The sequence below is a fragment of the Mus caroli genome, chromosome 8, assembly GCF_900094665.2.
Source record: "Mus caroli chromosome 8, CAROLI_EIJ_v1.1, whole genome shotgun sequence".
NCBI classification, from domain to species: Eukaryota; Metazoa; Chordata; class Mammalia; order Rodentia; family Muridae; genus Mus; species Mus caroli.
This window is the reverse complement of record NC_034577.1, coordinates 84,996,914-85,011,137: the sequence shown is the minus strand read 5'-3', so window position 1 is coordinate 85,011,137 and position 14,224 is coordinate 84,996,914. Positions and strand designations below refer to the sequence as shown.

Here is a 14,224-nt window from a genome sequence, read left to right as displayed (position 1 = left end):
TTTATTCCTTCAAGTTATATACAGTCTTGGTCCAGGCATTTTGACTTCCAAGAACACTTTCCAAGTTTGCTTCTTGCAGTAGAATAATGAAATGTAGAGACGTTATATATACTTAGGAACCCCAAACCTTCAATAGTGGACATTCACAGCTTCCTGCTTCCTGTCTGATCACATTCTCCAGGGTCACATAGTGGCTATGTATAATTAAAAGGTGCTTTCAGAGCATGTCCACTGCAATGAAGAACACAGGGTGGGAAGGAGTTATGTTCAGGAGTGTCAGAGAGCAATGAGGATAAGCCCCTCTGAGGAGGGTGCTGGATGGTTGAACAGAAGCCTGGGTAAGCAGAGGGAGGGACACTTTCTGGAATCTGGGAAAAGCTTTCCATCTGCTTTAGAAGTTTGGAGGAGAGGTCAAATTCATTATGACATCAAAACCCACTTTCCTAGACCAACCTCTATGTTTTAAACTACCAGGGTAGCAGGGAGAGAGGACTAAGAAATAAAGGAACCAATGATTGTAACCACTGTGACCAATCTCTGGAGTGCCTTCCACATACCACCTGAACGAGAACTTGCAAACAGACGCCATCTCTTCTACTTTATAGTTAAAAAAAAAATACTGCCCTTCAGAGGGTGAGAGTAGTGTTCCTGTCTCCTAGCCAATAAGGGGACAGTGGTGTGTAACTTTTATGCATTTCATCTCTGCTTTTCAAGATGGAAACACATTAAATAGCCTGGCATATTGTAAGCTCCCAGCAAATGCTATCTCTTGGAATAATGCTGAGGATAAGGGGGGAGCCAGTACTCAGATCTGCATTATTCAGGGGAGGTCATGCCTATGGATTTCAGCCAAATCTGTTCCTGTTTACTGGAGACTTAAGCCAAATCCAGTTCCTAAAACATGTCGGTGGGAACCTGTCAGGGAAGAAGATGACAAGATATACAAGTACATTTATTTGACTAGTGAACTGTCCGTTTACCTGCTCATGTTTTTAAGCTGTAGTACTTCCAGGAAATAATGACTAAGCAATTATTTGGAGCTTCTGACATGTAAGGACCGCCATTGTGAATGTTTTCCAAAGAGCAACTCTCTATTCCAGCATCATGCTCTTTATGGGCAGTGCATTGTTTTGATCTCCCAAGTGAGGAATCTGAGACATGAGGAATTATTTGCAGACTCACCACAGCCCTCATCCAAGCCCCCCGAAAGGTCCTTGACCCCCCAGTCTTACCACTCTAATGCTGGCTTCTTTACCGATCATGACTGAAAAGGTTTTGGAAGGAGAGTAACATGCCACTGGCTTCTCTGTGAATCTGGGGTCAAAGTTAAGTGTGTATCAGTTTAGATCAGTATAACAAAGTGAGTCTTATGTCTTAAACCATGGAAGTGCATCTTCTCTCAGTTTTGAAGTCCTCCATGCCTGAGACCAAGCTGTTACAAGTTTGGATTCTTTCTGACTTGTGGATGGTCACTTCCTTACTGGGTTCAGTGTAGTGTGTCTTTATGCTTGGATTCTAGTATCTGTGTATCTGGGTGCCTTTAGTGGCCTTACTGAAATAGCATCACTGCTTTAAATACAAAATACTGATATGCTCTGATGTATGGGAATTGGGGAGGGGTGTTCAGCATTTCAACATACGAGTTTAATCCAGCTGTTAGCCCATAACCACTGGAGCTACACAAGGCCACAGGTCTTATAGGGAATGGCTTCCTTCAATAAGACACTTTTGACCAACTGAAGCTGCTACTATGCACGGCTACCTGGGGCTGAGAGGGCTCTTATCTTTTCAGTCTCCACTGGAAAACATTGCATGTCCTGGTCCTGTTTCACTTTTTGATGCTCAGATGGCTCACAGAGGATACCCTGTTTCTCTCCACAGAGAGACACTCCTAAGATTCTCCTCGGCTCCAATGAGTCTACTGCTCTCACCTTGATACATACTTTGCTGGTAAGTCACTGTGGGTGATGTGACTCTCCAGTCATTCATTCACTTGGTTAAAAATCCCTGCCCTCCACACATGGATAGAGCTGAGAGTACAGACATTCCACAGTGACTTGTTAATTGATGAATTAATTCAGTAGACTCATCGCTGGCTCACAATCCCTTATTCCCACAATTCTTAAGTCCTACGAGCTCTAAAAACCCAAAAGCTTTTGTTTACCCTCATATTAGCCAAAGGTGAGCTGTGGCCCCTGGGCCTTTTCACTTCTAAGCATTCATTTTCTTTATTTATGCCATTATTCATCTGTTTCTGGGACATATTAATGTGGATTTTTGGGGTACTTTCTCCCCCCAAGAATGTTACACACCAGCACATGTACTGAATTGTCTGACTATCATTTGAAAAGTTATGAATTATGAAATATGCAAGGTGCTAAAGTTCTATATTTACTATGTGGCCATCAGGTATTGTTTTAAGTTCCCACATTAACAGTGTTAACTTTTCACATTTTAGAAACAAACATAGCATCTGCATCAGGTCTAACTCTAAACATTAAGGATGTGGGGATCAATTTATTTCTTTCCTATCTGCTCCTTCCTGTTATCTTCCTTTCCATGACATTTATTTAGCATAATCTCAGTGCCCAAGTTCATTGCCAAAGTTGATGGGACATGTATTTACTGAGATCAAACACTCTAGCACTTTCCCTTGCAATGAGATGTGGTGTGAGGTGGACAGATATGACCATGGCTGTGACATTGAAGCAGAGCACCATGGCCTGTGATGTTCACAGGGGGATCTGGATAGCTCCATGCAAGGAGAAATAGTTTTAGGGAGTCTCGAGTGAGTGGAACATGGGACCTAGCAGGACCAACTGGGAGCTGGAGAATATGGATAGATCAGCTGTGGGAGTGGCTGCAGCCAGGGAGGACTCATGAGACTGTTGGATGCCAGAGATGGAGTCTGAATTCATCGATGTGCTAAGAAACAAAGGAGGTTTCTTCTATCTGCAGAGAGACCTGCCTGGGTGAGCCAGGGAATCCATTAGCCCCTGGAATGGGAAGAGGGATATGTAGTGAGTCTTGATTATCCAATGGAGTGAACTGAGCCTGAAGATTGAAGAATATTCAAGAGATACATTGAGTAATGGGTTCTCTCCAGCTGGATAGTAGATGCCCCCTTGGAGGAGACGTCTACTGGTCTGGGTCATGGGGAAAGGGACACTGGAGAAGAGGAGAGGCATTTCAAATGCTGAAAATATCTTGAGCTGAATCTCAGGGGTCGTAAGTAGGTTTTCTGGGAAGGCAGGCACAAGAGTGAAGAGTGAGGTGCAGCCTCTCTGAGAAAGACTTGGTAACATGCAAGAACTGCTTCAGAAATGATGAGCAGTTCTCTGGCCTTTCTCCAGAAGTCTGTAAGTCCACCTTGTGACCGTCTTCTGGTGGCTTCTCGATGGCTGACAGCCTCTCTACTCTGGACACCTCCAGGCCCATAAGGTCTGTTCATCTCATAGTCCAAGTGAATAGGTTTTTGTACCAGAGCCTTGACTGCTGAAGTCTTCTCTTGTCATGAGCCTGACTAAAGCAGCCTTAGCCTTCTGAAGTCCTGAAGAGTGAGTCTCAGCTGCCCTCCCAGATGTATCCTATGGAGCTTTACCTCCAAACTCCACAGAAATGTGCCCAAGGCTGGGCTGCCGAAGTCAATTTCCAAGGACTCCATAGATCATTGGACCCCTTTACACAGTCACCATGGTGACTCACCCTTGGATCCTCAAAAAGTTGACCTTCTACAGTCTGGCACTGGTGCTCAGGATAAGAACGAGTTTAGAAGACTGGGAGGCAGCTGGAGTTGGGTCAAGGAAGACACTCAGTTGTCCAATGGAAGCGCTCAGCAGTGGTGATCAGGAACCAAGAGCTCCAAGACAAGCTCTCTGCCAGGCAATGTGCTCTGCCTGTCCTCTCATGCCGTCCTTAGAATTTAAAAAAATTTTTAAATGTAATTTTTAAAAGGACAGATGAAGGGACTGAGGCTACAAGACACTGAATGGCTTAGAAGCAGAGCTTGTCCCAGGGCAGGGACAGTTTTGTGGATGTGTGGCCTGTGTGTCCTACATCACTTCCGGCTGTTTCTGTTTGATGCTCTGCTGTCCACACCCAGAAATTCTTAATAACTTTGGGACACAAGACCCCAGATTTTCATTTTGCCATGAGCGCCACCAATGTATATTGTGTGGAGCCCAGGGCATGGGGTTTGAATACAGACTTTCGAAAGAAACGTGGTTCTATTTGTTTGGACCAACCATTTATTCTCTTCATGTCTAAATTTCCAAATCTATGGTGTTATTCTTAAAGCATACTAGGATTGCTTTGTGGGTGAAATGAGATATGTGTAGAGAAAATTTACAACTTGACCTTCACAGGCTAATGCTTCATTAACAGGATGGCCATTGTTGACTTGGATTTCCTAGGACCGTGAACTTTTCTTTTTTCTTTTTCTCTGTTTCTTTTCCTTCCCCTTCACTTTTCCTCTTCCTTCCTTCCTTCCTTCCTTCCTTCCTTCCTTCCTTCCTTCCTTCCTTCCTTCCTTCCTTCCTTCCTTCCTTCCTNCTCCCTCCCTCCCTCCCTCCCTCCCTCCCTTCCTTCTTTCCTTTATTCCTTTCTTTTCACAGCATATCCCCACCCAGCATTTGTACATTGTGGCTAAAGAGTACTTCCATGGCAAGCATTCTCCGACCGACATCCGAGACACTTTACTGGACTTGTTTGGAGATGTGTTCTTTGTGGTTCCCGGGCTGGTCACAGCTCGATATCACAGAGGTAAGTCCCTGAAGATCACCTTTCATGGACACAGTGAGCCAGGAGGTCCTGGGGTCCATGTTGCCTACTGAGGACCCATCCCTGGACTCCTTCACAGTGAGGATATCTTTGGTGTGTTCACAATGGATGAACACTGTAGTCATCTTTGTGGCTCAGGAACACAGACTACTTACTGTTTCAGTCCTTTTCTTTCTTCACTTCTCTCTCTGGAGCTGGATGTCAAAACACCTTAGCTATAGGGGAAGGGGGAAAATAAGATGGAAGAAAAATCATTGGGGAACAGATACAAAGGTAATCTTCTCCCTTTATCCCCCTTCCTCGTCTTCATCTCCCCCTTACCTCTGTTTTTCTTGCAACAAATGCTTACCAGTGAGTTCCTTTGCACTTGGTTCTGTTCTTTATCCTGGAAGTTTGGCAGCAGCGAGCAGAATAAATACCCTACCACTGTTCTAGTGAGAAAGACCAGAAAAAAAGAAATAAACAAATTAATGTAGACTGTGCTCAATGGTGATAAGTGCAGTGACATCAGAGAGGGACAGAGGCCATGGGCCAGGTTGCCCTGGAGGTCACTGCTGCATTATGTTTCTTAGTGACAGACAAGGTGAGGACTGCTGAGTTGACTACACAGAAGTAGCTGGTGACCTTGACACTGACTTTAATTGAACGATAAGAGAGTGGAAGACTAATTTAAATGGTTCAAAGGATGCAGAAGGGGGTGAGAGGGATGAAGGGTAGGGGAGGTGGGAGGGTGGGGTTAGGGGGGTTATCTGTAGATGCAGTTCAAAACAACCTCAATTCTTTTGTAACAGTTTTGAAGAGATTAACAAACTAATTCTAAAATTCACATGAAAATACCAGAATGGCCAAATCAAACTTGAGCAAGTGTAACAAAATTAAAGGAGATACAATTCACTTGATTTTAGGACTTATCCTTGAACTAGGATAATTGAGCAGGCCCTACCCCTCACTGAGAGGCTAAGGAGACAGTTGCTGGGGTAGAGAGAATAAATTTTGTAGATGTGGACACTGGTTGTTTGCCCGTGTTTCAGTGGGTCACCTCACCCAGGCACATATGGGCAGCACTAACTGAGTTAGTAGGTTGTAAAGTTAAAATATATGAAGTTGGGGGAGGTAAAGAGAGGGCAGGTATAGTCTTATTATATACATGTATAAAATTTTCAAAAATAAGAAAAAATTTTTAAAAAGGAAAGCATATTCCTTTAATCTCAGCACACACACACACACACACACACACACACACACACACACACACACACACACACACACATAAACATAAGCACACACGCACGCTCAAAGGAGTCTAACTGAAAGGACTGTGATGTGAGCTCCTGTTTTTCTTTCCCTGCTCTGTTTGTGTCATTGGTCCCAGAGATTTATGGAAAGCTCAGCTGGCTTACTATGTCATAAGCTGATCACTAAGTAACAGAAAATAGGCCACAGTAACCACTTTATAAAGTTAGTGTAGAGCATCAGTAACAACAACAACAACAACAACAACAACAACAACAACAACAACAACTGCAGCTCCCCCAAACAAAATTCTAGGCAGTTAGTAGGATCAGATTCCATCACTTCCACACCAGAACTTCTGTTGTTGTTTTTGTTTTTTAAATTAAAGTAGACAAAGAAACAAGACCTTATTGCTTACATACAGGAAAACCAATTTTTTTGAGGAACTCCGAACATGACAAATACCAAACAAAAACTTCTAAATCAATTATTTTAAATATGGAATGGCAGGTAGGCCAACTGCCGTATCACCACCGCCTGAGCGAAAATTTACCTTTTAAAACATGTTCAAATGTCTAAAGAAAACCATGAATCTAAATTATCACTCAATAGTGGCCATACAGATATAGAATTTATTTCTTAATACTGAGAAGAAACTGAATGTAGTGGAAAGATACACTAGCTGAAATGAACAAGTTATTCCAGGGATCCGTCACCGCTCTGAGCACATGAGAGAAAGAACAAAGCACTTAGCTGTGCCATTTGAGACACGCAGTCTGAAAGAGAAAAGAATAAAGGAAAATGAGCAGGGCCCAGGAGTCCTGCAGGACTGACTAACTTCTACCATTTTGCTGTTTGTTTTCTATGTCCCTTGCAGCAGTTTGCTTTGTTTGTTTGTTTTTTGTTTTTCTCCATTACTGCCTTCTTTTGCAATAGAATTTTCTAGGGCATCATTCTCACCCACCTCTTGCTTTTTTTAACCGGGAAATTTTAGTTATTTTCTAATGAACGTTGAAAATTGAAATTCACAACTCAAGTTATAATAATCAAGTTCAAGTTATTATCAATTTACCCTTGATAGCATAAAACTTTTATGTTATTAAGACTGAATTTATATCTCTCTATGTCATATCTTTTTAACAGATTTACAATTATTTTTCGAGACTGTCTTTAAAATCATTTAGGTAAGGGGATGTTGTGAACAAGAATGGGTTAAGAGCGACTTCCACATTTACTTACACACTTAGTTTTACTGTATTATTTGCCTTTTCATGTGGATTTGAAATGCTTTCTGCATTCTTTCGTCGCAGCTTAAAATCTTTAAAGGACTCCCTTTCCTTCTCTGGTAAGTTTGTTAGCTATATCCTGTATACCTGGAAATGTCATAATTTCTTCTTCTTTTCCGAATGACAGTTTTACCCAGATAGCTGATTCTTGGTTAGCAGCCATAGCACTTTGAATATGCCTTCCCCATGCTTTCTGACCACCATCGTTTCATTTGATAGATCCTATGATAATCTGATTCGCAGATGACAAGTACCAACTCGTCCTGTGTCCTTGAAGCGCCTTTACTGATCTCTGGCTTTAGATACCATGCGTCTCTTGGTGGTCTCTAAGTTTGTCCTCTATGGGGGTTGTTGGCATTCTCGGATGCCAGACTTTCAACAACTTTGGAACAGGAAGTAGGGCAAGACACAGTGGAGGACATTATAAAAGGACAACTACACCAAGAAGGCATCACAGTTAAGAACCTACATGCCCCTTAGGATAGAGCCAAAGAATATATGAAGTGAAAGCGACAGAAGATGCTTGAAGGAACAGTTTTATTATAATAGTTGGAGACCTTAACATCTGACTTCCAGTGACAGAGCACTTATGCAAGGCATGAAGAGGGAAATAGATGAGACAACTATAAATCAGCCATTAAGAATATTTCATCTGACAGCTATCAGAGTCTCCAGTTCTCTCTTGTACATGCAATACACAGGATAAACTGCACATTTGACCATAGACGAAATCTCAGTGAATCCAAGAAGGTGGACTGTGATCACAGTGGTGTGAAATCAGAAATCAACAAGAAGAAATATGAAAACTTAAACATGCCAAAAAATCAAACAATATAGTTTTTATACTTAAAATATTATGTCAAAATAGGTACAACCAAACATTTAGTACTTTAACCATTTTATATATTTCCTATAAATGAAATTCAATATTTGTCATTTTTGTCTAGCTTATTAACATAATGCCTCAAGGTCCATCTATTCAGTACCACATATGAGAATTTCTTTCTCAGGCTGAGAAATACTCTTTGCCTGTATATACCATGTTTGTTTATGCACTCATCAATGGTCCTTTGAGCGGATCTATCTTTTGATTATGGTGAATAATGCTGTTTTATCATGAGTCTAGAGCTACCCATTCTTTTAGATGCATATTCCTGGACCTCACAATCATTCTATCTTTGGAAGAACTGTGTGTTACTCTCACAATGGCTACCCTCCACTGAGCATGAGAACAGCAGCCCCTCTGCTGCACCAACACCTGCTTTCTGCAGTTGCTGAAGGAATAAGTATCATGTACATGTATGCCTGAATGAAGTGTTGTTCAACTATGGTGTTGATATGTGTTTCTCCAATGGTTAGACAAGGTCGGGATGTTCCCATATGCCTTTCAGACATTTTAAAATTAAGTTTTTTTTTTTTTTTTTTTAAAAACAGAACAAAACAAAACAAAACAAAACCAAACCAAACCCACTGGCCTAGCAGTGGTGCCTTTAATTCCAGCACTTGGGAGGCAGAAGCAGGTGGATTTCTGAGTTCGAGGCCAGCCTGGCCTACAGAGTGAGTTCCAGGACAGCCAGGGATACACAGAGAAACCCAAAACCAAACCAAACCAAACCAAACCAAACCCAACCCAACCCAACCCAAACCAACCCAACCCAACCAAAAAACCCCACAAAACAATGGATGTCATGGTGAGATTTCTATATATGAATATCATTGATTCTCCCCCCACATATCCATCTCCCTGCCCTATCGTATTCTGTAGCTTGCTCCCTTCCTCCTAAGGAACAACTGCTCTTATGCCTCCTGTCTCCTCACCTTTTCTCTCTTTTGATATCCCTCCATATGTATGTGTGTGTTTATAAAGAAGCACACGCACACACACACACACACACACACACACACACACACACACACACCACATGTAAGAGAAAATGTGGAATATTTTCCAAACATTTTCATGTTTCTTAGCAAAATGTCTGTGCAATTTCTTTGCTCTTATTTTCTTTTAATTGAGAATTTTTTTGTTCTAGAAATTCTTTGTATATTTCTATTGTACAGACTTCTGTATAAATCTTTGTACAAACTAACTCCTTTTGAGATATGATTTGCAAGTATTGGCAATAATTTACAAGATGTGCTATAGGTTGATTTCTTTCTCTGTTGATGATGGATAGCAGGAAGCTGATTTTAAATGTTGATGCATATTGCCTCACTGATGTTATCTTTGTTAATTGTATATTTTTTTGTTGTATCTTAGAAACCACTGCCAAATTCAAGGCAGCAGGAATTAAAGAAAGTCTCTCTCTCTCTCTCTCTCTCTCTCTCTCTCTCTCTCTCTCTCTCTCTCTCTGTGTGTGTGTGTGTATGTGTGTGTGTGTTGGGTTAGTGGACATATTCTGTGTGGTAAATGATTATGCATAGATTTACAAAAGCTCCTCAAATTCTACATTTGAAGTAGGTACATTTGACTATTTGAGAAAGAAACATGAGGAGAGGGAACGAAATAAGCATAAGGCAGATGTATCATGCTGTCTTGTTGGAAGAGATGCCAAGAAGTGAGCCAGCAACTGGAGGAAAATTTGAGAGCAAGTGCATGTTTTTGCATGTGAGTGCCTGTGTGCTCAAGTATGTCTGTGTGACGTAGATGTGTATCCTTAGTAGAAGGAGATGGGATGGTTGCATATGTGTAGACTGTTTTGGAAAGAGGGAAATTCTGGATACTTCCAATCATCTGAACCAGGGTGAATGACAGAAAGTTTGTTTGTTTGTTTGTTTAGTTTTTTTTTATTTTTTGTTTTTTTTGTGTTTTTAGAATACTTTCCTTCTCAGCTTGTGCTTAGGGTTGTCACATCTTTGTCACTAGGGGTAAGGTGACTGCTATAGAGGGGAATTTCAGCCTCAAATAAGGAAGAAAGGGGGAGAAAAAGAAAGGAAGGTAGGCAGGCAGGCATGCAGGCTGGTTTATGTAACCTCTCTGAGCTAGAACACCTCTGGGTCTATAAATTTGGCCTTGACAGGTAGGGATGCAGGGCCATGCCTGCCTGATGTTTTTTTGTTTTTTGTCTTTTTTTTTTTCTTCAGATTCTGGTGGACCTGTCTATTTTTATGAGTTTCAGCACAGACCCCATTGCTTTCAAAACTCAAGGCCAGCCTTCGTGAAGGCTGACCACACGGATGAAATCCGCTTCGTCTTTGGAGGCCCTTTCCTGAAGGGCGACGTGGTCATGTTTGGTGAGTAACTGGTTGTGGGCTCTTCTCGAAGGAACATGGAATGTGAAAAGCTGTGAGAAGAGTCAATTCCTGAACTGCTTATGTAAAGTGCCCTGCACATCCCACCCCACCCCTCTGTGCAAGAGTCAGTAAGAGCTGAGCGCTGAGCGGATGGGATATCACCAGCTCAGTGGTTTACAAGTGTATACATGTTACACAAGCGTGTGTGTGCGTGCACACACACACACACACACAGAGGGTGGAAGAGGAGAGGAAGAGGGAGAGGGGAGGGAGATACTGAAAAGTTACAAGCAAATCCCCCATAGGAGGATTGCTAAAACATTTAGTTTAAAACACCATGAAATGGAGGGAGGCCCTTAATTCAGCCTTTGACAGAGGATAGAGCTTTCGTTGAGATTCGTGGATTGTGGTTTAGTCATGTTGTTTACCTATCCATCCTCATTTTAGAGATAATGGTGATGGAGCTACCCCCAAGGTGGTTTTTATTTCTGTTTGTTCTCTTTGTTTGTTTTTTGTTGTTGTCTTTCAAGGATGAAGCTAAATGATTGCCATAAAGCAAACAGTGGGAACTTAATACATGCTTTTCCTCAGCCGTGGCCTCACACTCCGGGTGAAGAGAGGCCTCTCCAAGCTAGAAACAATGATTAGCCTTAGTGATGGGGAGGTAAATTCCTTAAACTCTAGAGTCTATGAAGTCTGTAAGACAAGAACAAGCTAATAAAAACTTGAACTTGAATGGAAAAGTAGACATGTGGGTGGCCTTTAATGTAGGCAGCCCGTTCAATTTCAGACAAGGCAGAAGAGCAGCAGGCTACCCTTGGCTGGTGAATCATTCTATCCTAAATCAATCCTGATTTGTAAGACTGGTACATTTTAGCTGGTCTATTCTAGCAGGTGTGGGAAACAGACAATTTCATATGTTAGAAGAAGACCATCAACATTTTCAGTGTGAACAGTCCTTAGCCTAGCAATTCTGTGTGCAGAAGTTTTGGGTAATTATATCCACATGTGCGAAAGCATAAAAACATACACAAAAAAATTGCCTTCTCCAATAAAGATGAGATACCATGTAAATACCAGTGGAATGTTGGATACACATGCTACGTTTTATACTTATGGGCAATTAATTGCACATACACATGTTTGAACACTGAGTATATTATAAGTTTGTAAAAACAATTGGCAGATTAGCAGCTGACAATGTAGAAGTTTAGATAAAATTTCCAGATCCAACTTCTACAGAGAGAACTATTGGTATTCTGTCTAAACTCCACCCCCACAGGAAAGTCTAAACTCCACCCCCACTGTTCCTGGCAGTAGCTAGGTGTGCTCCTCCCCACAGTTACCTGGCAATAGTCAGGTAGACTTGGTCCACTATAAAAGGGGCTGCTTGGCCCCTCCTCTCCCTCATACATCTTGTCTCTCCTCTTGCCTCTTGCCCCCTTACAACCCATTCCCTTGCCCCCCTCTCCACATGGCCTTGGCTGGTCTCTCCTTCTCTACTCTCTCCTTCTCTCTGCCTTTCTCTGCCTCAACTACTCTCTTAACTCCCTTACCTATGCCCTAAATAAACTCTATACTATACTATACTATACTATACTATACTATACTATACTATACTATACTGGTGTGTGTCTGGTCCCTCAGGGGGAAGGGATGCCTCAGCATGGGCACCCCCTTTCCCGCACACCCCCTCAGAACATATTCTTATAGCTCTTTCTCTTTTTATGATCACAACAAGAACAAGGTGCAGAACATGTGCCCATGCAGGAACCAATGCGTAGAGAGGTGTGTCTACCTGTGCCATGTGCCCATCTTCCTAAACGGAACCAAAACATTGATACCAGTGCTTGCCTTTGAGCTGGCAGCTAAGTTTCTACAGGGAAGTGATGAGATTTACCTGTCCTGTGTGAGTTATAGCAAGTGAGGGAGAAGTGATTTAAGTGTGTGTGTGTGTAGGGGGAGGGGTTGCAGATGCTATATGTAAAATGACATTGTTTTATAGATAGTCTGTAATATCTTTGGAATTTATTATTGTCCTGGGGCATCTTGGAAACAACCTTTAGCAGATAGTAGTGGATGGCTGGAGAGAGAGAGAGAGAGAGAGAGAGAGAGAGAGAGAGAGAGAGAGAGGATGAGAGAGACAGATACAGAGACAGAGAGTAAAAGAAACAGAGAGACAGAGAGAGTCAAAGAAACTGAGAGACAGACAGACAGACAGACCTAGAGAGACAGAGACAGTCACACACACAGAGAGGGAGGAAGAGAGAGACACACACACAGAGACTGAGAGAGACAGAAAGTAAAAGAAACAGAGACATAGAGAGACAGTCACACAGAGACAGAGTCAAAGAAACTGAGACAGAGAGATATAGAGAAACAGAGACAGTCTCTCTCTCTCTCTCTCTCTCTCTCACACACACACACACACACACACACAGAAAGAGAGAGAGAGAGAGAGAGAGAGAGAGAGAGAGAGAGAGAGAGAGAGAGAGAGAACGCTCTGAGTCCAAATGGGAATGGGTAGAGCAGAGGACCAATGAGAAAGGTGTGGTCAGCCTGCATTGTATGGAAGCCAGGATTCCTTGTGAGGTGCCTGACTGGGCTCGCCGGTAGAAGGCGTCTTGGGGTCGTTGTGAAGCAGGTAAGCAGTTGTTTCTGTTCATCTCCTCCAGAGGGAGCCACCGAGGAAGAGAAGTTGCTAAGCAGGAAGATGATGAAATACTGGGCTAACTTTGCCAGGAGCGGGTGAGTGAGCCAGCCAGCCTCCCTGCAGTTGGTTGTCTGAGGATGGCTATCTTACTGGGTGATTGCTCTCACTTCCAGGGATCCTAATGGTGCCGACCTGCCTCTGTGGCCAGTCTACGATAAGAATGAACAGTACCTGGAGCTGGATGTGAACATCAGCACTGGGCAGAGACTGAAAGACCGGAGGGTGGAGTTTTGGACAGACACCCTCCCCCTGATCATGTCTGCTTCCAAAGCGCTGCTCAGTCCCACGTTCTCCTTAATCCTCCTTTCACTACTGTCGCCTGTCCTCTCCGTTGCTTCTTAGAAGTCATCAGTATTTGGTTCTGATTTTCTTATATCGAAGTTTCTCCCTCAGCCATTATCCCTGTTCCCAGTTGAGCTGCTTTCCCGGGGATTTCTGTGTGCTAATCTGCTTTAGCTGGTGTTTTATGGGCTTAGGGATGAACCTCGTAAAATTCTTTTCAACATCGAAAAAAGAAAAAATTCAATTTGTCTTGGAAGGTAATGAAATTTTCTCAATGAGTCTGGAGGAGGGCTGGCCCATTACTTGTCACAGAATGATCCCATTACTCATATGAAATAAAAACAGAATGCAAAATGTATGCAGGGAACACAATTTAATTTGTTCTCATAAATCCCCTCCCCCCAGCACTCAGGATGCAGCTATCGGATACAATAGGAGTCCTTTAGCCCCAGGGTAGTGCAGCTTTTAGTATGAGCCACGTCTTGTGGCACCTCTTGGTTTGAGCTGTGTCTTAGTGAGATGCGTGGGGGAGAGGCACCAGCTGGGAATGTTCTGCTCCGACATCATTCAAGGTCCAGGGGTGTGGAGGTCTAAAGCCAGACAGCAAGGGTCAGGCCAAGGACAAGAAGAAAAGAGGGTTCGATGATGTGGTTTAAGGTGATTCCCCAGTTCATCAAAGCTACACCAAGTGCATCAT

General features: G+C 42.6%; 1 protein-coding gene across 1 annotated transcript in view; it reads left to right on the top strand.

Annotated features, from left to right (window-relative positions):
* The window catches only part of Ces5a (carboxylesterase 5A), a 29,552-nt gene extending 15,675 nt beyond the window's left edge, over window positions 1–13,877 (top strand). The window contains exons 9-13 of the mRNA XM_021170411.1: window positions 1,882–1,950; window positions 4,614–4,761; window positions 10,383–10,532; window positions 13,208–13,280; window positions 13,359–13,877. Coding sequence (XP_021026070.1) covers window positions 1,882–1,950; window positions 4,614–4,761; window positions 10,383–10,532; window positions 13,208–13,280; window positions 13,359–13,587 — 669 coding nt within the window. The 3' untranslated portion in view covers window positions 13,588–13,877. The remainder of the gene's footprint in view (window positions 1–1,881; window positions 1,951–4,613; window positions 4,762–10,382; window positions 10,533–13,207; window positions 13,281–13,358) is intronic.
* The last annotated feature ends 347 nt before the right edge of the window (window positions 13,878–14,224 follow it).